This window comes from Pinus tabuliformis, chromosome 5_2 (genome assembly GCF_031772625.1).
Source record: "Pinus tabuliformis cultivar Carrire ecotype Pingquan chromosome 5_2, CPIR1, whole genome shotgun sequence".
NCBI classification, from domain to species: domain Eukaryota; kingdom Viridiplantae; phylum Streptophyta; class Pinopsida; order Pinales; family Pinaceae; genus Pinus; species Pinus tabuliformis.
Genome location: NC_142306.1, coordinates 434,590,881 through 434,612,738, shown reverse-complemented (window position 1 = coordinate 434,612,738; position 21,858 = coordinate 434,590,881). Strand labels below are relative to the sequence as shown.

Sequence of the window (21,858 nt, the reverse complement as noted above, 5' to 3'; positions counted from 1 at the left end):
TATGTTTTGCCCTTATCACTCCCAATTTTCCTCTCGTTCGCCCCATCGCCCCTAGTTTGCAGCCACTCCGTTAAAGCCTCGCTCCTTGGCTCTATGCCCCCCTGAGGTGTCCTCCTCCTCGCTCATGGTCTAGCGGGCTAGAGGTATTCTTACCGCCTTTAAGGGAGTTGAGCTTTTTAGCCATTCCGCCACCGGGACGGACCCCCTTTTCGCTTTTCAGTGTTGCGGCTTCCCTAGAATGCCATCACTACCCAGTGTCTTCCCTGGTTGCTCTTTGTCCGACCTTGCACTACCCTTTTGGTCTGGAGTTAGCCCTTTCCTAACCCACTGGTCTATATTCCTATCCCCATGATGAGAGTGTCCCACCCGACTCCTTGCTATCCTCCCTTGGATTTTTTGCCAATTTCGGTTCCTAGCTTTCTCCCCTCCCAAGTCCAGGGGGGCAACAGCTCCCCCGCGAGCTCGCAAAGGCCTCAAGGCCTTTCCGCTGCTCAATTCTACAGTGGTTCCTACTTGCAAGCATTCTTGTTATTTCCCCAGGTTTGGTTTTCCCCCCAGGCCTCTCACAGGACCCATTCCCCCCTTTCGCCCACCCATCCAGGAGTACCATCCCTTTATACCAAAACATTTCCAATAGGCAATTACTGATGAAAACACAAAATTTACCACAACTTTCAGCATCTACGAGACCAGAAAGTCTTTTTCTAACCTAGGACCAGCCAGGCCCCTTACGGGGTTTGTTTTTTCCCTCCCACCCTTCCAGGAATGCTATCAAGTCGAACCCATACAATATTAACAGACAATTATACTTGAACACTCAAGATTTTTCATTCCTTTTCTCGACTGAAAGACCAGACACTCTTTTCTTAGCACAGAACCAACATTTTCCTATTACATTCATTACTTCTCTCCTTATTTTCCAAATTCTTCTCCATTTGCATGACATTGTTACCCTATCAACACAGGGGGGAGCTGTAATTACATACTAGGTGTTGCAGACGAATTCCGATTGCTGGTCGTCGCGCCCCTTCTCTCGACATTCACCAGTTGCTTCGTCCGCTCGTTCTCCCTCAACTCGTTGCATGCATTCACCCAGCTACCTTGCCACTTTCTTTCTAAACTGCTCACCCGCCTACCTATTCTCATTATCGAGGTACCCTCCACTTGCTGCTTTTCCATATCCGCATCCCCTTCCTTCTTGTGAGGACCTCGGTCGAGGCGCCCACTTCCCATCCATTTATTGTCCTCCGTCATCTCCTTACAATTTTCGATTGCCCTAGCCGTCTTTTGTTTTCCGTCTCCCTTCGCCGGTTGTCTTGCCCTCCTTCCATCTGTCCTTTCCTTATACCTTTTGGCTCCCATTGCCCTACGCACCTCGATCGGTGATATTATGGTTGACATTATTGGTTGGCTCATTGTTTGTAATTGTACCCCTTGTCTCCTATATATACCAAGGAGATCTAGGTTTAGGGATCAACAAGAGTATTTTTTAACATAAGGTGTAAAGGAGGTTGCTCCCTCAAAGTGGCATTCCTATTCATTCAATTTTTATTATAATTTAGGCATGCCATTACTGAATTGCATCTTATTGATGCTTATTTGGCTATTTGGTATTAGAGTGGATGATCCTTGGTTTGGCTCCTTCAAACAAGTCACTTTACAATTTTCACTGTAGCTTTTTTTCAGGGATCACTGGAGTAACATTGCATGAAAATTTCAATGTTGATAGAAGACAACAAAGTACGTGGGGTAAACATTCAAAACACGCTTTTTCATACTCTCAGAGTTACAGGTTGTACAATTTATGGTTTTTCTTCTAGACTTGAAACTAGGCTTAAGCAGATGGTTTCATTAAAACAATCATATCTAATGATTTCGAGATCCAATTAAGTGACACTCCTACAATTGGGTAGAAGATGGACCAACATGTTTTAGGCCCAAATTTCAGTTGTTAGTAAAATATTGAAGTGGTAGTCCATACAAGTTCAATCATTTGAGAGAATGGTCTGGAGAGGATTGAGGCCTAGAATTATTCCCTAGACAGGTTTAGTAGGTGCTTCTAGCATCAAGCCCAGAATTACTCTTTAGTAGGGTTGAGTGTGCACCTTTAGAATCAGGCCCAAAATTACTCCCCAGTAGGGTCGAGTGGGTTCCTTTAGCATCTAGCCCAGATTACTTCCCAGATGGGTTGACTGTGTGCCTAGGGTTTCAACATGGGTCAGAGGTGTTGACCAGGATTATGGTGAACCAGGACTAGTCTGTATACCATGGGTCAAAGGTGCTGACAAGAATTATGGTGACTAATTAATGCTAATGATTTCGATGCTGATGCTAAAGATTGATGCTGAGTTGTTTCAACTTTTTTTTCTTAGAGAGATTTTCAACAAGAGAACATCTAAAAAAATCATTATGAATACCTCCCTAGCTAAGAATGAGTGTTGAATTTTGTAGCTATGGTCGGTCTTCATAATCTTATTTTAGCCCTCCAAATATCTGATAAATGGTAAATACAAATTAAATTTCAAGTCGGCTTCAAAAAGAGGGAAAATGAATTTTTGGCACCAAAAAGATCAAGTCGGCCCTCCAAATGATTAAGTCGGCTCAGTGATGAGACATGTCTATTTGGGTTCTTGAGATGCCTATATATAGGCCACTTGTTCTCCTCAAGACACAATTCGGATCATTCAACGTATGTTCTTCTGTTCATCTCTGTGAAGAAGAGAAAGACTAAGGAGGATGAAGTTGACCAGATCAAGCTATCTTATCTCTGTTTTAACTCAGTTTGACTTCACACTTGTGGAGGACAGACCTAATTTCTGAGGCAGAAGGCCGAATCTTTGAGGTAGACCTATTTCTCTGAGGCAGAAGGCTGAATCTCTGGGGCAGATGGCTGAATCTCTGAGGCAGAAGGCCAAATCTCTGGGCGGAAGGCTGAAGTTCTGGGCAGCAGGTTGAATCTCTGGGCAGCAGCAGGAGGCTGAAATTCACCCTGTTCTCGGGCAGATTGACCATAGATGATTAAGGCTATTTGCAAGAAGTTTGACCATGTTTGACCTGGGCTTTGTTGCTTGTCAGTTTGACTTTAATTTTGACTGAAAAAATCAGATGCATCTCTTGTTGAATTGAATAATTTCTCTAAGGAAAAGGTTGTTGGGTTTTTCCCTAGAAGAGGGTTTTCCCAGGGTAAAATTTTGTGTTGCTTGTGTTTGGCTGTCTCTTTATGATCCTATTATCATTTATTGTTTTACTGTTGAAATTTTTTGTGTAATTGCTTAATGATGAATGTGAACACGAGATAGATTAATTGAAGAAATCATAAGAAGTAATTACCAGATTAGAAGCTCTTGAAAAGTCAACATATGTAGGTATAAATTCTGATACCATTTGAGGATAAATTCTTGAACAAGGACAATTATAAATTCTGGTACCATTTGAAGAAAATCCCCTCTGAGCCAGAGGAGAGCTGGCCAAAAGCGAGAAGAGGCTTGGTGAGGTGACAGTAGCCCCCTCTAAGGTGCAGCGGTCTCACACTTGAGCTTTTGGATATTTTCTCAAGAAGTGTGAGATTTTGCTGTAACAAAAACCAAAGGAGGATATGTAGGTATAAATCATGGTACCATTTGAGGATAAGTTCTTGAACAAGGACAATTATCACAGGGAGAAACAAGACTATCCTTGTAGGAGCAACAAAATTGGAGGAGCCTGCGAAGTGGAAGAACATGCCAAGATCATTTATGGGGTTCCTCATCAATTGGAAGTACCTACTGAGATGCAATTAGGAAGAATGAGTTCTTCATGTAGAAGCCTCCTCAGCTAATCAGTGTTGAGGGCAATGCTTGTTTGTACGGGTGGGGCCGTGTTAAGCACTAGGTCTTTTGCCATTACATCGCTATATTACACATTGTTATTGATATATAATTGTTGCCTTTATTGGTCAGCTCATTAATTGTAATTTTAGCCTTTGTCTTGTATATATACCAAGAAGATATAGTTTTAGGGGTAATCAAGAGTTATTTGTAAACAAAGGATGTAAAGAAGGTTGCCCCCTTGAAGTGGGATTATTATTAATTCATTCATTCACTTTTTATCATTATTTAGGTGTGGCATTACTGAATTGCATCTCTTCTTATGCTTACTTGATGACTTAGTCCGATCTGAATTAAAAAAGCTGAACCAGCCTTTGAGAAAGCATTTTCTTCTGCTGATTAAACTTCGTGTAATGATGATATGGATCTTGTAATAAACAATGACTGAACTTTCAAGGAGAGCATTGATGAAGGTTCAATTGAATCTGCCTTAAGGTACTGTTATCATCTTGAAGAAAAAGCACTATCGATTTGATATTATTGGCTTTTATGGATCTTCTAACAAACAATCACTGGACTTTCAAGGAGATCACCGATGAAGGTTTGGTTTAATCCGTGTTAAGTTACTGACATCATCTCCAAGAAAAAAATGCTACTGATTTGATCATATTGGCTTTGCATACTGCTGACATAGAACAAATCTGCCCTTAAGGATATTGTAGCAACTAAGAACTAATGAGGATGCAGTCCACAGATTTGCATTAGGTTGATTATTCTTCAAAAGCTTATCACTTCTAAACCCTCAAAAACAGAACCTACATTAGGTAAAATCTATGTTGATTGCAGTGCTGATTTGCAAGGTTAGTATAACCTGATTGGTTCACCTCTTGATGCTTCACAAAAGCACTCCAGATAAATACAGATTTACAGATGGATACTCTAATCCTAAATCTGCAATGTTGGTCTCCAAGAAAAGGGTGTTAGGTATAAGTGTGCATGCTGATATATCTTTCTGAAAACAGTGTCAAAAGTTGTTGTGGATCTACAAGGTAATCTTCAAGAAACTCTATGGAACTATAACTTTTTGAAGTGCCACTAAGTCCCCTGGTGAGTGCTATCCATGTTGAAATATGTAACTAGGTTCGCTCTTCATAATGACATATGTAAATTTGTTATTGTTGTTCTTGAGGCATGGGTTTCATGCTCAAGGAAATTTATTTTTATAGGTCAAGCTCCCATTGAGGGCTTCTAGGGCTTATGAGTCATTGTCATGTATGAAAGACCCATTTGGGCATGTTACATATTGTAAAAAGAATTTATTTAAGTCAAATTCAAGTCAAAGAACCCTCCAAGACCAAGTCATAATGCAAAGATCAAGTCGGCCTACACACATGGACAAGTCGGCCTAAAGGAGCAATTCGACCCAATGAGAAGCCTATATAAAGGAGACATCGACTTCACTTGATGGACACATACTTCACATACTAAAGTTCGATCACAAGAAAGAAAAGGAGTGCGAAGAAGAAGAGGACAAAGGAGGAAGAGAAAGTCGAGTTTTTGGGATTGTTTTTGGGCTAATTCTCTCCACAAGTGCGAAGGAATTAGGGTTCTTGCTGCTGTAGAAAACCGAGTTGCAAAAGTGAATCTAGGTCATCAAAAGGAGCTATTTTGGAAGCCAATTCTCTAGGAGAGAGAATCTACCCAAGCGAATGAGAAAGGATCAAGATCTAGGGTTTCTGCAGAAGATTGTTCTGGGTAGGTCAAAGTTGTAGAAGAATCTGCTGGGTAGGTCGAAGTTGCAGAAGAATCTGCTGGGTAGGTCAAAGTTGCGGAAGAATATGTTGGGGAGGTCGAAGTTGCAGAAGAACTTGCTGGAAGTCAGAATTTGAAGAAGTTGCTAGAAGCAAGGTTTGATTTGGTCTTGGAGGGTCTTGGTCAAGGGTCTAGGTCTTGGAATTGGTCAATTGAAGATTCTATAAAAAGAGGAATTCTTGTGGGTTTTCCTCTCAGTTGGAGAGGTTTTGGCCCTGGATGATAGCCTACATACTGTGTCCTATTGTCTCATTGTTCTTTATGCTTTGGTAGCTATTTGATGATAGAGCACTAAATATAATCAAGTGAAAGAAGAAGCTAACTAAGTGAAATAAAAACATATCACAAGTAGTTATCAAGAAGAGAAATCACCTATCTTGCTGCCCCTAGATTTCTCAACATGGTATCAGAGCTAAGGTGACACATCAAGGAAGGGTAGCTCAAAGAAGGACACGCAAGTACCAAAGCACTAGAAGATCATCAAGAGCATCATTCATAAAAGAGGACCATTCATCTCAAACGGACAAGGATAACATCATCATCTTGAAAGATGCCACTAAAGGTGACCTCAAAAACCCTAGGAAGATTCTACACTTAAAAACACTCTTGGGAACCTCGCTCAAGAAAGGAAAGATCTTAAAAACCCTACCTCCACTAAAAGGACTTTGAAGCATTACACATCCAAGGGAAGCAAGACAAGGCGTTGTCATCATCAAGAAACCAAGGTAATCTCCCTCTCTTTAGAGGATCACCTTTTTGAAGGAAGACATCTCCATCAGAAAGTCATCTTCCACTATCAATATCATCATCAAAATCAAGAAGGAAATGAGTTGAAGATATTGTCATCAAGGAGTATGTTCACAAGTATCTTTATGTCCACATCTGAATCTATCAAAATGTCTTTTTGCAAGGAGAGCGACAAGTTGGTTGAGGCATCAAACTTTCTTGCATGGAAGAAGAGGACATATTTGATCCTTGTAGAAAATGAAGTCGTGAATCATGTTAAGGGCTCAATCACTAAACCTCAAGAGGAAGAAGCTCAAGCTCTTGCAAAGTACATGAAAGGGGAAGTAAGGGCTGAAAGGATTCTCATAGAATGCATTAAATATTCCCTCATACCATATGTATCAAAATTAGAAACATCAAAAGAAATATATGAAAAACTTGTAGAATTATTCTTCGTAAGCACTGTAGGAGAAGTAATCTTGTTAAGACAAGAACTCTATAAGATGAAGATATCAAAAGAAGAAGGAATAGCCTCATACTTTATGAGGGTGTCAGAGGTTAGAGACCAACTACAAGAGTTAGGAGAAATAATGTCTAATAAAGAAATGACAACTATAGTACTCAATGCACTACTAGAGGAATGGGGCAACTTTACATGAAGCATCTATGAAAAGAAAGAGGCTTCAATGAACTATGGTCACTATACAAAATTGAAGAAATCAGGCTAAAGGCAAAAAGTGATGTAGGATCAAATGAGCACACACAAGCATTTGCTTACATGGCGAAGAGAAAGGAAAGTTTGGAAAATTTGACCCTCAGAATAAGAAGAATAATAGCGAAGATTCAGTGCTACGACTATCAAGAATATGGGCACAAGAGAGATTGTCCCAAGCTCAAGAAGGACAACAACAAAAGAGGAAGGGAAGAAGCCCATATCACTGAAGAAGTGGAAGAAGTTGAAAAGAAGAAATCAAAGAAGGAAGAAGTAAAAGGTCTCTACTATGATTGAGATAATCTTCTCCACCTGGTCCTTTTCAAGTTTTGTAAAATATAGCTTTCATAGTAGAAAGCATTAGAAGCATGATAGGATGCATCATTCTAGGAGATGGCATCAAGAGCTCATGACATCAAAAGAAGCTTGAAAGATAATTGAAATAGAAGACTGTGGCAGTCATCATTAGAAGGAAGTAGCTCTTGGTAACCTCATTAGAAGCATAAGTAGTACTTATAGAAGAAAGTCATCTAGTATAGAAATCGTCATACATCATTGGAAAGGATCATTTGTAGGATGAAGGATAATCAAGATCCTCCGTAGAATCTTCATTAGAAGATTCATCTCTTGGAAGAAGCAAGTGGCTCGTTGAGAATTCCAACTTGGATGGGATTCATTATTTGGAAGAATGATGATATGATGACAAAGGAATGCAGCATGTCAAGATGATTGAAGTACTTTCGATCAAGGGAAAGAAGTTGTTGAAGTTTGTCTAGATGATCAAAAGAAGAAAAGAGGTATGTATGCATATGTTTAATAAATTAGGTCATGTCGTAATATAGTTGCAAATAGCATGGATACTCCATCTCATGAGTATGATCAAAGAAAAAGGTTCTCTTCTAGAAATGCATAAAGGCATGGTTCACATATTGACTAGATGAAATCAACATAATATGTCCTCATATGAAATATGAGGTGGTTGACAAAGATGAAGGAACTATGATTGAAAGTTCTTGGGAAGCATGTGAATAAAGAAAAGAAGAGATCGTGAAAGATGCAACTATGGTCACCTAGGAAAGGCAATCAACATCCGATGATTAGAGGAATTGGCCATGATATCTCCATGGGAAAGTTACGAAGACATTAGAAAAGTCTGGAAAGAAAGAAGACCCTTGGCATTTGAATATCGTGGAGAGGTGTCAATATATATGCAGGATGTTGATGTTGCAACAAGCATATGTCATGATGAAGGGCCATCACAAAAGGTAATTTCTGATATGATGTTTCATTTTGATTTTTGAACAATATCTGGATGGGCTAATACAAAACTACCGAAAGAGAATTGTGGATGTCATCTACAAATAAGTACTCATGTGGAAGGATGGAAGATCTTGAAGGATACATGATGTGGAAAAGGTAGTTGTATGAAGGAAAGCCAGATATGGACTAACAGATCACTTTCCGATGAAAGGAAGGATGACATGACTGACATGGTTCATGAAGGAAAGTGATGGATGGCCGATGCCCTACAAGACGAAGAAGATGAAATTCATGACATCAAATGAAGGAGCTCTACAAGCAGCTGAAGGTCCCATGATCTCCACCAAAGAAGAGATAACTGCTGCTGGAAATAGGTCCCTAGTTAAGAGGGAGCCTGGAAGCAAGTTTCTGGTAAAGAAGAAACTTGGAAAGCAAGTCCCTAGCTAAGTGGGAGCTTGGACAAGTCCCTGGTTGAGAGGGAGCTTGGGTACATTCCTTTTATAGGAATAGGTACATTCCTTAATAGGAATGGGTATATCCTCCCTAGTTGAGAGGGAGAGATAGGCACATCATTCTTGTCTTCACTTGGGAAGAAAGAATGGAGGATTGGGTAAGCATCCAACATCCGATACTCTTTGAGGATGTGGTAGGGCATCCAAGATACGAGTAGTCGTAGAGGACCATTATTCTTTGAGGACTGGGAATCCAAGATAAGAATAGTCCTACAAGGACCTTGTGAACATCTGGGTGGGGTATGTACCTTGAGAGACAATGATGATGGTGTCTATAAATCATTGGTCTTGCTAGCATTGTGCTCTGATCTTGTGGAGAGATAGAGTTGTTAGTCAAGGCCTTGTTATGTGACAATGCTGGTTGATATGATGCTATACAGATGGGTTACCAATCTGACTCTTCCTATGGGAATTCTTCAAATTGAGAATGTCCAAGTACCTTGTATAGATTATGAATACCTCCCTAGTTAAGAGGGAGTGTTGAAATATGTAACTAGGTTTGGTCTTCATAATGACATATGTAATCACAATGTTATGTATTTGATATTTTGATGTAATAAGAAAAATAAATTTGTTATTGTTGCTCTTGAGGCATGGGTTTCATGCTTAAGGAAATTTATTTTTATAGGTCAAGCTCCCATTGAGAGCTTCTAGGGCTTATGAGTCATTGTCATGTATAAGTCAAAGTCAAGTAAAAAAAACCCTCCAAGACCAAGTCACAATGCAAAGATCAAATCGGCCTACACACATGGACAAGTCGGCCTAAAGGAGCAATTCGACACAATGAGAAGCCTATATAGAGGAGACATCGACTTCACTTGATGATCACACACTTCACATACTCAAGTTCGATCACAAGAAAGAAAAGGAGTGCGAAGAAGAGGACGAAGGAGAAAGAGAAAGTCGAGTTTTTGGGATTTTTTCTGGGCTATTCTCTCCTCCCATGTGAAGGAATTAGGGTTCTTGTTGCTGTAGAAAAGCCGAGTTGTAGAAGTGAAGTTAGGTCATCAAAAGGGGCTATTTTGGAAGCTGAATTCTCTAGAAGAGAGAATCTACCCAAGTGATGGAGAAAGGATCAAGATCTAAGGTTTCTGTAGAAGATTGTTCTAGGCAGGTCAAAGTTGCAGAAGATTTTTTTGGGCAGGTCGAATTTGCAGAAGAATCTGCTGGGTAGGTCGAAGTTGTAGAAGAATCTGTTGGGCAGGTCAAAGTTGCAGAAGAATTTGCTAGGGAGGTCGAAATTGCAGAAGAAGCTGTTGGAAGTGAAAATTTGCAAAAGTTGCTAGAAGCAAGGTTTGGTTTGGTCTTGGAGGGTCTTGGTCAAGGGTCTAGGTCTTGGAATTGGTCAATTTAACATTCTATAAGAAGAAGAATTATTGTGGGTTTTCCTCTCAGTTGGAGAGGTTTTGACTCTAGCTGATAGCCTACATACTGTGTCCTATTGTCTCATTGTTCTTTATGCTTTGGTAGCTGTTTGATGATAGAAAACACTAAATATAATCAAGTGAAAGAAGAAGCTAACTAAGTGAAGTAAAAACATATCACAAGCAGTTATCAAGAAGAGAAATCACCTATCTTGCTGCCCCTAGATTTCTCAACAATTCATACCACTGAATTTCGTGATCATAAGATATTCTTTATGAAGAATGCAAATGCTTGCTTGATACCTGAACCAAGCTTGCTTGAGGAGAAAGCTATATTTACTGACTATTTTGTCCCATGGGTGTACATACCTGTGCTTGATTCTCATCACAAGAATTTTAAGGATTTTTGCTTACTGGTTAAGCAACCCGCAATGCTACCTCTAATCTGTATGCATGTTGTAGAAGTTAGCTTGACAATGAAGTTAAACCCTACCCACACACATGCATATTACTCACTTCAACGATAAGACAACCACTGCTCAAGAAACTTCTAGAATCTTCTGGATGGTTCAAACTGATCTCTGCATCACCTGTGTCTAACTTGTGAAGGACTGGCTGAATGATAACAAAATTGAATCAGCTGATTCTAAACATTTTTTCCCTGAATTGGCTCAGACTAGTTTACTAAACTGGTTTTAGACTAGTTTTGACCTGAACCATCTAGTTCAGGTGAGAATTGGCTCAATCACCAGTGTAGGGACTAAACTGGTTTTGGACTAGTTTTCACCTGAACCAGGTTAGAATTGGCCCAGTTGCCAATTTAGGGACCAAAGTAGCCACCTGTGAGATTCAGTGGGCTATGACCAGTCTACCTTTGAAAATGGAAAGCACACTTCCAAGCATATTAAATATTGCTAGGAGGTGACTGACATTGGTGTTGGTCTTGAACCTTCAGGGCCATTGAGTCAAGTGACTGAGGGTGGTACCCATGCAACAAACCATGAGGATATTCTAGACTCTAGAGGATTTGGCAAACGGTATTGCTAACAATCTGGATGATTTTGACAAGTCATGAGTAATGATTCATGACATAGAATCACATGTAGTTGTTCGATGATTTTTGGACTCTAGAGGTCCGATAGAGCCTAAATATTTATGCATTTTCTCTCAAAACATTGATTTTAACTATCTGAAAACTTATATCTGGATGTAATCTGCTATCTGGATTCTGCATCCTTACATGCAATCTAAATGAGAAGATTTTGCATATTTGGTTCCAATGGTGTGTGTATTTATTTATTTATTTTTTCACATATATTATATTGAATTTGAATATTTTATCTATTTTTTATTCTAGTGGTTCTTATACCATTGGCCAGCTTTGGTCTGGTTCCTAATTTTAGGGCAAACCAGTGTCGATCTGAGGTTCTGGTTTCACTGCTTTGGTTTAACCAAGCTTTGCATGCTAAGAAATTTTTATGGTTTAGCATTTCACTTATTTATATTAACCTATATGTGTACCGTGCAAGTGCAAAAAGTGGTCCTCAATGTGTCACATTTACACTTATAGCAGTGGTTTGAAGTTTGGAACATTGGTGAAGGGCTCCCAGCATTATGAGTACAGAGCCTTTAGTCACATCTCTTGCACCTTCCATTTGATCCAAGCAATCTCAGCTCTTTGAGGGCTGATGGAGACATATAGTGGGATTTGTTGTTTCAAGAGAGGTTGAAGTGCCCCAACATCTAGCCTGGAAATCCTCCACTGAGGGCTTGGAATGACAGGTTTCCAATGTTGTTCTTGACCATTGCTGACATTGTGAAACTACTCGAGGGTGCAGACCAAACTAATGATGGAAAGGGAGTTGGATTCCTGAACCCAAGCTGACCAATGATAGATGGCACCAACTCCCAATGATAAGGATGCTCTCTGCCGGAAGTCATGCACAGCCAGACTGCTGCTTAATTTATGAATATTGTGATTCACGTGTTTTGCTTTGTGTGCCATTATGGTCAATATTTATGGTTTCTATGGTCTGTGCCAAGCAGACTATATTAAGCCTTGATGTATGCTGGGTGGTGATTTTGATGGACTTTATGTTCTTGGCCATAGATGACAATTTTAGGGCTTATCTGACATGACTTTTTTGTTTTTTGCTGTTAAAGGAAGCGTTTTATACACACAAAAAAGGATCATGGGTAGTTGTTTTGGTTTGCACTAACTTCTTGTTGTTCTCCGATATATATTTTGACATAATGTAGTACTTGTTTTTAAAATGCTATAGCTGAACTTTGCAGCAAGGAGTGAATCTGTTACTAGAGTTATGTTTTACAGTGGCAGATACATTGTCACATGTAAAAATGGTTGTTGTGAATTTTATGCTTCTCACATTTTTAGCTTTTAGCTTTTAGAAGTTGCTTTGGCTTTCCCACAGTTTCTCACTACTGGTTTGTAGTTTTGAATCCCATTGGCCTACCTTTTTTGGTCATTTGTAGACATTAATAAAATAATCTTATATTATCTATTTTCTAAAGTGCTCGATTGGGTATGTAATCAGTTTTCTTGTTTTGGATTAGGCTGAAGATTTGTCTGTGAGCTGCTATTATATAGATTGCCAACTCAATGCTTATGCGATATCTTCTGCACAGGTTTGTTCTCTCAGAAGTTAAGGGTCCCTTCTTCTACCTTTAGATATCGGATTGGAGGACTAATTGGATAGAATATGAATATAGAATCAGTCCCTTCTACCTTTAGATATTGGAGTTACTGCAGCACTTATGGGATTCAATATTAATATAGAATGGCAGATTGTAGCTATAGTATGACATCATATCTTTACTTTTTTCTCGTTATTCAATTGATTGCGGTGTTGCAAACATTGTGAAAATTCGTGATAACATCGCCACATGACAAATTTTTCCTGGCATCGATTTTATTTGGCTGAAAAAATTGCTGATTTTTAAGTCCGAAAAAACCTGGAGCAATCATAAAAATCACGATAAAATTGCAAAAATTACGAAAAAAATCACTAGTCAATCCAAAAAATCGCCTCAAGTCACTTTTTTGAACTTTTTGTATTTTTTAAATTTTGCCGATGTTTGCCAATTTTACCAATATTTTCCTGATTTTCTTGATTTTTTCATGTTTATGACCCTTGCCAATTTTATCCCAATGCTGATTTCAGCAACATTGATTGATTGTGACTGATCATTTGAGAATTTGCAAACAAGGCAATTAGAACGATTCATTAAATGGCTATGCTTTTTGCCACATATTGGATAAGGTGCTGATTTTGATGAGTTTGTACTAGAAAGGCTCATCCCAAGCTTTCAATAAGATTTCGGTTAATGTGTTTCTTGGTTTGAAATCTGAACGAGTTTTTACAAATAGAATTCTAGATCTCCTTTATTTCTTTCTATCCTACTAAATTGAAAGTTTAACAGAAAATCATTGCTTATGTTTGAATTTCATGAGGTGAAGAATCCTACAATGGTAACAAATATAATTTAGACTTAAATTAGCTCTGTTGATGGGTTAAGTCCACTCCACATTAGCTATATGGCTTCTTTCTGCTTCAAAAGATTTGTTCTATGCACTAATATGTCAGCAGGAGGAATTATAGGCACGGACTGGGTCAAATACTTCTGAATTGATGTGTCTAGCTTTCCATTTTTAGGTATCAACCAAATTTCAAAAGAGAGGTTTGATGTTTGCAAGACGGTCTATTTGCAGTTATTCCTTGTTGTTGATGTTCTGTTATAAGCCTGTAAGTTCCTAAATTAGGGTGTGAAGTGATGCAAGAGGGTACCAAAACTTAATGGTCGATTCTAGATGTAGTAAATTGTTGCCTGTACTGCTGTTTTTTTTCCAGATAAAATAAATCCAAAAAATACTCACCAAGGTATCAGATTCTGAGATGTGTACGGAATAGAGCAATGTTGCAGCTTAATAAGAAGTGGTTGTTCCTCTGTATGAAAGAAAATATAAGCATACACTTTTTAGAAGTTTGTGGTACAAGAGTTTTGTTTGTCTTAACATCTTACTAATATCTACCTTTCTTTTTGAATAGATGTATTCAAACACCCCGGCAGATTTTGATTTCAAACTTGACAGGTCAGTAAAACAGCTAAAATGATCTATCTTTGTATGGTAATCGTTGTTTGTTTCTCTCTTTCCAATATCATAAATGAGACATGGGTGTTAATGACAGGATAAGGTCAAAAATAGAGAGAAATAAGTGAGGAAGAGAGAAAGGTAGAAGCAAGTACATTTATTTTGAAAATTTACTGTGCCTGTCTTCTCAGGTCTTTAGCTCAAAATCCCATCCTTGGTTTGGCATTACAGAAGTTTTGAGCTTATTTTTGATATCCCGATATTTTGTGTATGGAGCGGGTGCATTAGGAGCATCATTTTCCAAAAAACCTCAGGAGCTCCCCAGGGTGTCTGATATATATATATATATATATATATATATTATTGCATTTATATCAAAAAACATGCATAATGTAATATCTATGTTGCAGGGGAGCCCCCCCCCCTCTCGATCCCGCTCCCAATCTGTGCTCTGGGCGGGAGCGACTCGGGAGCAGGTCGGGAGCGCGCTCCCTAAAATTTTTTTTGCTCCTTGCCTTTTCGGGAGCGATTTCGGGAGCGTTTTGCCTTTTTTGCAATTTTTTTTTGTAGTAATGTTTGAAATGCAATTTTTTTTGAAAGAAACAAATAATTTTTGAGTGGGGCAGCTTAATGATCAAGTCTAGGCCCTAGTATTGATATGCTATTCATGGTAATGTTAAATAAATGACATTCTCCTTAATATTCATTTTCACATTCTCCTTAATATTCATTTTCATCCTTTTACTTAAATTTTTAACATTACCATGAAATGACTCAGGATGTTTGAGAGTGGTTTCGGCCTCATTGGATTTCATATGGAGAAAGTAGAATTTTAGATTTCATTCAAAATCCAGCAGACTTATCAGTTTTTCAGGATTTCAGGATTGTGGGATTGCAATGTTTCCATTGACTTTTGTCATGTATTAGGGTATGGAACTCGTATTTAATCAAGAACACCAATCCCTCTATGTACCTTGATGTTAGTGACATTGTTTGTCAAACTCCTCTATCATGACCCTCCTAAAAATGTACGTATCACTCAAACAAAATCTTGACTTGACATGCTATGCTTGTTCTATCTTATGTTAATGCTTAGAGGGTGATATTAATGACAAAGATCCCTACAGATACAGAGGTAACGACAAAGATACCTCTGGATATTAATGCTTAGAGGGTGATATTAATGACAAAGATCCTGATTTTCCAACAAGACTAAAAAATTAGACATTTCTCGTGGTGGCAAGAGGCCCAAGCATAAGAAATAGATAATAGATTTACTTCTCTTTTCTAGTTTCTAGTAGCTTTTATAACTATTGACTCTTTCATATTTATTATGATATTTTTTTAAACAATATATGACAATTTAAGTTTGAAGTTGGCAATTATAACTCCTTAGTAATGAATTATGAATATGATGCTTCATGAAAGTTGAAAGTTGGTTCATTTCATTTCATTTTATAACATTTCATTTCATGTTAGATATTATTTGTTGTAATGGTTACACTTAGCTTACAAGTACAACTTTGGTGATCAATGATGATAAATGTTATATATTGAATTTTGAAAGCTTGAAACTTTAAGATTGATGAATCATGAGACTCAATATGTTGTATGTTACTATGTTACTAACTTGTGGACGTGGTTGATGAAAATTATAACTTCTAGATGATTGTTGTTGTATGGTTCAATCTATGTTTTTTATATCTAATTCATTATTCTACATGTTTTTGTTGACATATATGTATCAAAATATAAAAAATATATATATTATATAAAAAACGCTCCGGGATTCGCTCCCAAACCGGGAGCTTCTGAAAATGTCGCTCCCGCTCCTGTTTTCGCTCCCGCTCCCAAGTAACATTGTGTAAGATGAATATGAATAACTATGAAAATATGCATAAAACATGCATAATGGCAAGTTAATTGCAGAATATATGAAAACATACATATTTGTACATTAATGAAGGTAGAAATGACATTCATTGTACATTGATGATTAATCATTCGAGTATCAAGTTTCAAACTTTCAACCATCTAGAAATCTAGATTCTAGCAATTACAAACAAACATACAAATTTATAAGCCATATAATAGAAAGTAGATCTTTAACTTATGGAATGAAATAGGTTATCTAGCAACTGTCAACAATAAAATCACCAAATAGTTTTGTTTACAATGGTCCATGTCCAATGATGGATTTGACACAGCAGTGCTGCCGGAAGAGATATAATAATCATTGCTTTGTATAAGCGAATTAACAAAGGCAACTCATCTTGCATTTTGATGGCAGCCCCATCACCTCTTAACAAATACAAGTGGCTCCTTCACACGATTCTGTGTTTGGTGGCTCAATGAATTAGAAGGCTATCGCATTAGCCACTTCAGAAGTCCGTGGGCATATGCAGCAACAGGGGAGTGGATGAAGGGGGTGGCCCATTACTTGCATCATGGCATGCAAGTTGCTCCTTAATTTTTTATTGGTTATTTTGATTAGTATGTGCCATAATCTCTATAACGTAAACCCTTGACAATCCAATTCATGGGCTGTGGTTGGATGTGGCTCCATGTGAACATTGTGTAATAGTCCATTTCATTGCATGGTTAAAAGAAAACTTAGGAGGGAACACTGTGTTACTAAAACTTACTATCACCATGGATTCATTTCAGCAAATGTGCCCACCTCCACCATGGTATTTAAGATTCAATTTGCTGGCTCAAACCAAGTGAGAGAAGTATTGTTAATTAAGAGAAGGGCGGTCCATAATTCATAAGCGAAGCAACCCCTTTCTCAATACCTTTAAACTTTGAACACCATTAAACAGTGAACCAAGGACGCAAGTGAAGGCAGGTACATAAACCCTTGACAATCCAATTCGTGGGCTGTGGTTGGATGTGGCTCCATGTGAACATTGTGTAATAGTCCATTTCATCGCATGGTTAAAAGAAAAGTTAGGAGGGAACACTGTGTTACTATCACCATGGATTCATTTCAGCAAATGTGCCCACCTCCACCGTGGTATTTAAGATTCAATTCGCTGGCTCAAACCAAGTGAGAGAAGTATCGTTAATTAAGAGAAGGGGGGTCCATAATTCATAAGCAAAGCAACCCCTTTCTCAATACCTTTAAACTTTGAACACCATTAAACATTGAAACAAGGACGCAAGTGAAGGCAGGTCCATATGATTGTTAAATATGTGGATAATTTGACCCACGACCACCTCACATACAATGCCCCCCCCCTTTCATATACCTTTAGGAATTTTACATAAAAGGTCACTCTATTAAAATAATATGTTAATCTCTCCTCAAAATATATTCCCTTTAGAGCACATGGTGAATATGCACATAGCTTTTGATTGAAGTGCCTCTCGGTGAGTGACTCCACCTTTGTAAGGCCCCCTCCACATACTTTATTAAAAGGCCTCTATATTATAATGTGTTGACTAGTATGATGCCACCCTCATGCCATCTCATGGGTGAAGCACATCAAGGGTCATGGAATATTGAGTCCCCAAAACTTGGTAAAATAAAATAATGTTTAGATGATATGAGTGTTAAGATAGGTTAACCACCATAATACCAAAGAGCACCTCATAACCATCAACGATAAATTCCTACCCCAAAGCTCCATCAACCAAGATTTGTTGTGAAGAAGAGAGAACCAAGTCATGACAAACCACCACCTAAACCACTTCTCACCAATTGCCACAATCTGTCTTTACCAACATCTCGAGCTTTGGAAGGCTAGGATCATGATACGAACTTGTAAAACTCCAAGAGATGTGGTCAAGAAGCCTTGTGTAATTCTCATGTGGTATGGTGGGTAACAAGACCGATTTGAGAAAGCTCCTTGGGCATGTCTCTTTGATCATCTTTGAATGTCTTGATACCATGCATCATTGATAGAGCCAAGATTTTGAAGCAAGAGATAAGGGAAAATGGGTTATAATTTGGAATGGTAAAGCATTGATTAGATACTCGCCTTTACTAAGTTGGTCTAAGCCTTGGCCCAACCCAACTAACTCCTCTTGATGCCACATTGTGGAGCTTTAATCTGACGTTTCAATTGAAAAGTAAAATTGTGGTGGTTTGCTCTTTGTCTACTTAGGCTCCTCCAATGATGTGATTCATGGTTTTGAAATAATCTCTCCCCTATTTGCTTGCGTCTCTATCTAAGATTTGCTACAGTCTACACCCGACATTTGTACAAGATCTTCGCTTGGTTTTAGGGGTTCGATTCAATGGAACAATGCTCAGAAACCCTCCTCGCCCTTGCTTCAAGAAACTCAAACGTTCACGTCTGGTCCCGCAATTTGTCACCAACAGATGCTCATATTAGAATATGTTTTAGATATGCAATTGCTCCGAACATTCGATCTGCTATAGGACGAGTTCATAGGGTTCTTCAAAGCTTGACTCTGTCCATAATCCGACTATGACTTGACTCCAAACAGATCCGCGGGTAGACTAACAAGAGCTCGACCTAGACAGAGAGAGGAAATACATTGCCCAGTATTATAATTCAGAAATTTGCCTATCTTAGGAACCGCGGCTCGTTTCATAGAGATCCCAGTTTTTAAATTTCAGAGAGACGCTCGACTTGCTTCAAGACTCCTTACAAAACTTAAGAAAGACTTCGCTGCTCATATATGAAGAGAAACCTATGCCAGAACTAGATAGATAGATAAAAGAAGCAAAAGATTTATCAACTAGGGTGGAATCTTGCACAATCAAAATTGATTGGAAGGAAAGGGTCTTAAAACCCTTAGAGCTCCAGCTCAAGAAATCATATGATTTGCTCCATGATTGATGATGCCTCATTTGGTCTCAACCCTTTACTATTTATAGATTTTCCTGTTGAGAAATCTAGGGCATGAATAGTTAAAAGATTTCTCTACTTGATAGTTGCTTGTGATATACTTTCACTTCTCAGCTTATAGTCTTTTCATCGTTATGTTATTATTGTGTTCTTTTCATCAAGACAATTAGCAATATGCACAATAAAAGACAAGTGACACAGTATGTAGGCTTGTCAACTAGGGCCAAAACCTCTCACCTCTTGAGAGGAAAACCCGATCAAAATTCTTCTTCTGGATCTTCAATTGACGAGTACTAAGACCATGACACAGACCCTTGACTCTAGTATCCTCCCAAGAACCTCGTCACTAACCTTGATGCTCTGCCTCTTCCCTTCCTCGACTTTCTTCTTGATCTCAAACTGCTCTCCTCGGCTTCTTCTAGAGAAATTCAGTCTCTATCCTTCACATTGCTTTTTCTCGACTTCTCCTAGAGAAACTCGGTCTCTATGATTTCATTGGCTGCCTCTAAAGAATCTCGGTCTCTAGATCTTTATCTTGGTTACCCAGAACAAGTATCCAAAATAATCCTTCCTTTGTTGCCCCAGAAGGAACCTCCACTTTGCTGCCCCAGAAGAATCTCTTCTTTGCTGCCCCAAAAGAAACCTCTCTTCGTTGATCCCAAAAGAAACCTTTTTTCGCTATGCGCAGAAGAATCCTCCTTCGTTTGCCCAGAAGAAACTTCCTTCGCTTGCCCAGAAGAAACTCTCCTTATCACTTCTTCGCACTTCTCTTTGTAGCCCTTCTTCTTCGCACTTCTTTACCGAATGTATGTCGAGTTGCTTAATCCAAGTGAGGTCAAGTGTGGCTTATATATACACCTTTCCTCATGTCCTTTAGGCCGACATGATCACTTGTGGTTAGGCCAACTTCTTCTAGCAGTGTCTTCCATCGTTATAGGCCGACTTGAGAAGGATAAGTGACAAGGTCTTGGAGGATACTTTTCATAGACAAGTTTGACCTTTTACAAAGTGTAACATAACCGCATTACATGACAATGACTAACATTTCATGACTAGTTGACAAATAAATCCTAAAGACTCTCAATGGGAGTTTTGACTCAAAAATAAAATCTCTTGCTCATGAAACCCATGAAGCAAGTCAATACAATAATTTTATTTTTCTTCTTTACATCTCATTACATAAAATCATAATTACATGTCATTATGAAGACCGAACCTAGTTACACTTTTCAACATTTCCATGGGCTTCAACAATGTGGGTGTGTGTGTGCAACCCCTAATTTAGCCCCAATCGGCCCAATTTTTGTCCAATGTTGCACCAACATAGGAAAAATTGGGTTTCTACCCCTTTAACAAGACTATAGCCTACGAGGTTGGATAGGCTATTTCATCCCTCATTAATCTTCAATTTGAAGAGGACATTACAATGTGCCCTTCTTGAAATTGCTTGCCCTCAAGTAATCGCAGATTTGGGCGCTCTAAAATTTGTTCTCCTTCCCGTGTGGCGTTCTCATCTGGTAAATCCTTCCATCTAATAAGATATTCTGGAATTACTTGCCCTTTTAACTTCTTTTCTCGTATGGCCATCATTGTCTCTTGCATCAATTCTAGCTGTCCCTCTTCGTTTAATGGTGGCATTTTGATAGAGGTGGTGACCTGTTGTCCCACAACCTTTTTTAAGACATGACACATGGAAGACATTATGGATTCTATTGTTGCTTGGTAATTCTAATTCATACGCCACTTTGCCAATCCTTCGGAGAACTTTGTAAGGTCCATAAAATCTTGGTTTCAACTTTTCTGCCCCATTTTTCTTGAGCATAGATTGTCTATAGGGCTGTAATCTCAAGAAAACGAGGTCTCCTACCTCAAAACTGCATTTCGTTCAATGTTGGTCTGCATACATCTTTTGCCGATTTTGAGTAGCCTGCATGTTTTCCTTGGTTACCTTGAGAATGTCCTGACTGTCATGTCCTCAGAATGTATATGAGAAGGTTGTCAAAGAACAATAGTAAAAACTTCCTCAACTGCGTGTTGAAAATGTTATTCATGTAAGGTTATAAAGTGGCAGGAGCGTTGGTTAGCCTAAATGGCATGACCAAAAACTCGAGGTGCCCATAGTGGCATCGGAATGCTGTTTTTGGCACGTCTTGTTCTCGCACCTGGATTTGATGATAACCTGAGCGTAGGTCAATCTTGAAAAATAAACTGCTCCATGTAACACATCCAATAACTCATCGATCCTGGGGATAGGATACTTGTTCTTGATCGTCTTTTTGTTGAGTGCTCGATAATCAATACACATTCTCCACGTGCCATCCTCCTTCACCAAAACCACTGATGAGGCGAACGAACTAGAATTGATTCTGATGTGGCCCATTGGTAATAATTCCCAAATGGTCTTTTCTATCTTGTCCTTGAATTTCTTTGGGTGAAGGTATGGTGTGGTGATTACAGGTTTGGCTGCTTCCAATTCAACAGTATGTTCAAATCCTCTTTTTGGTGGCATTCTCAAGGGAATATCATTAAATACTTGATGATGGTTGTCTAGTACTCGATGAATGTTTGCTATGTACTGTGGTTCGCTATGGCTAGGAGTCTTTTGGCTTGTAATCTTGCATTTTGCTCCATATGCACATCTCCATGACTAAATATGGCCTCCATTCTTCTGGCTGAAACGGCCTGTGGGCTTCCATTCGTCATGCCTCTCAATACTACTTTATTGTCATTAAGGG

The 21,858-nt window shown here is 38.7% G+C and overlaps 1 protein-coding gene across 7 annotated transcripts in view; it reads left to right on the top strand.

The window, feature by feature from the left end:
• LOC149159517 (uncharacterized) overlaps positions 1–21,858 on the top strand; it is a 350,379-nt gene that overhangs the window by 17,594 nt on the left and 310,927 nt on the right. For all 7 annotated transcript variants that reach the window (XM_089436495.1, XM_089436499.1, XM_089436497.1 and 4 more), the window contains exons 2-3: positions 12,767–12,838; positions 14,260–14,303. In XM_089436495.1, the coding sequence (XP_089292621.1) occupies positions 12,767–12,838; positions 14,260–14,303 (116 nt within the window). The remainder of the gene's footprint in view (positions 1–12,766; positions 12,839–14,259; positions 14,304–21,858) is intronic.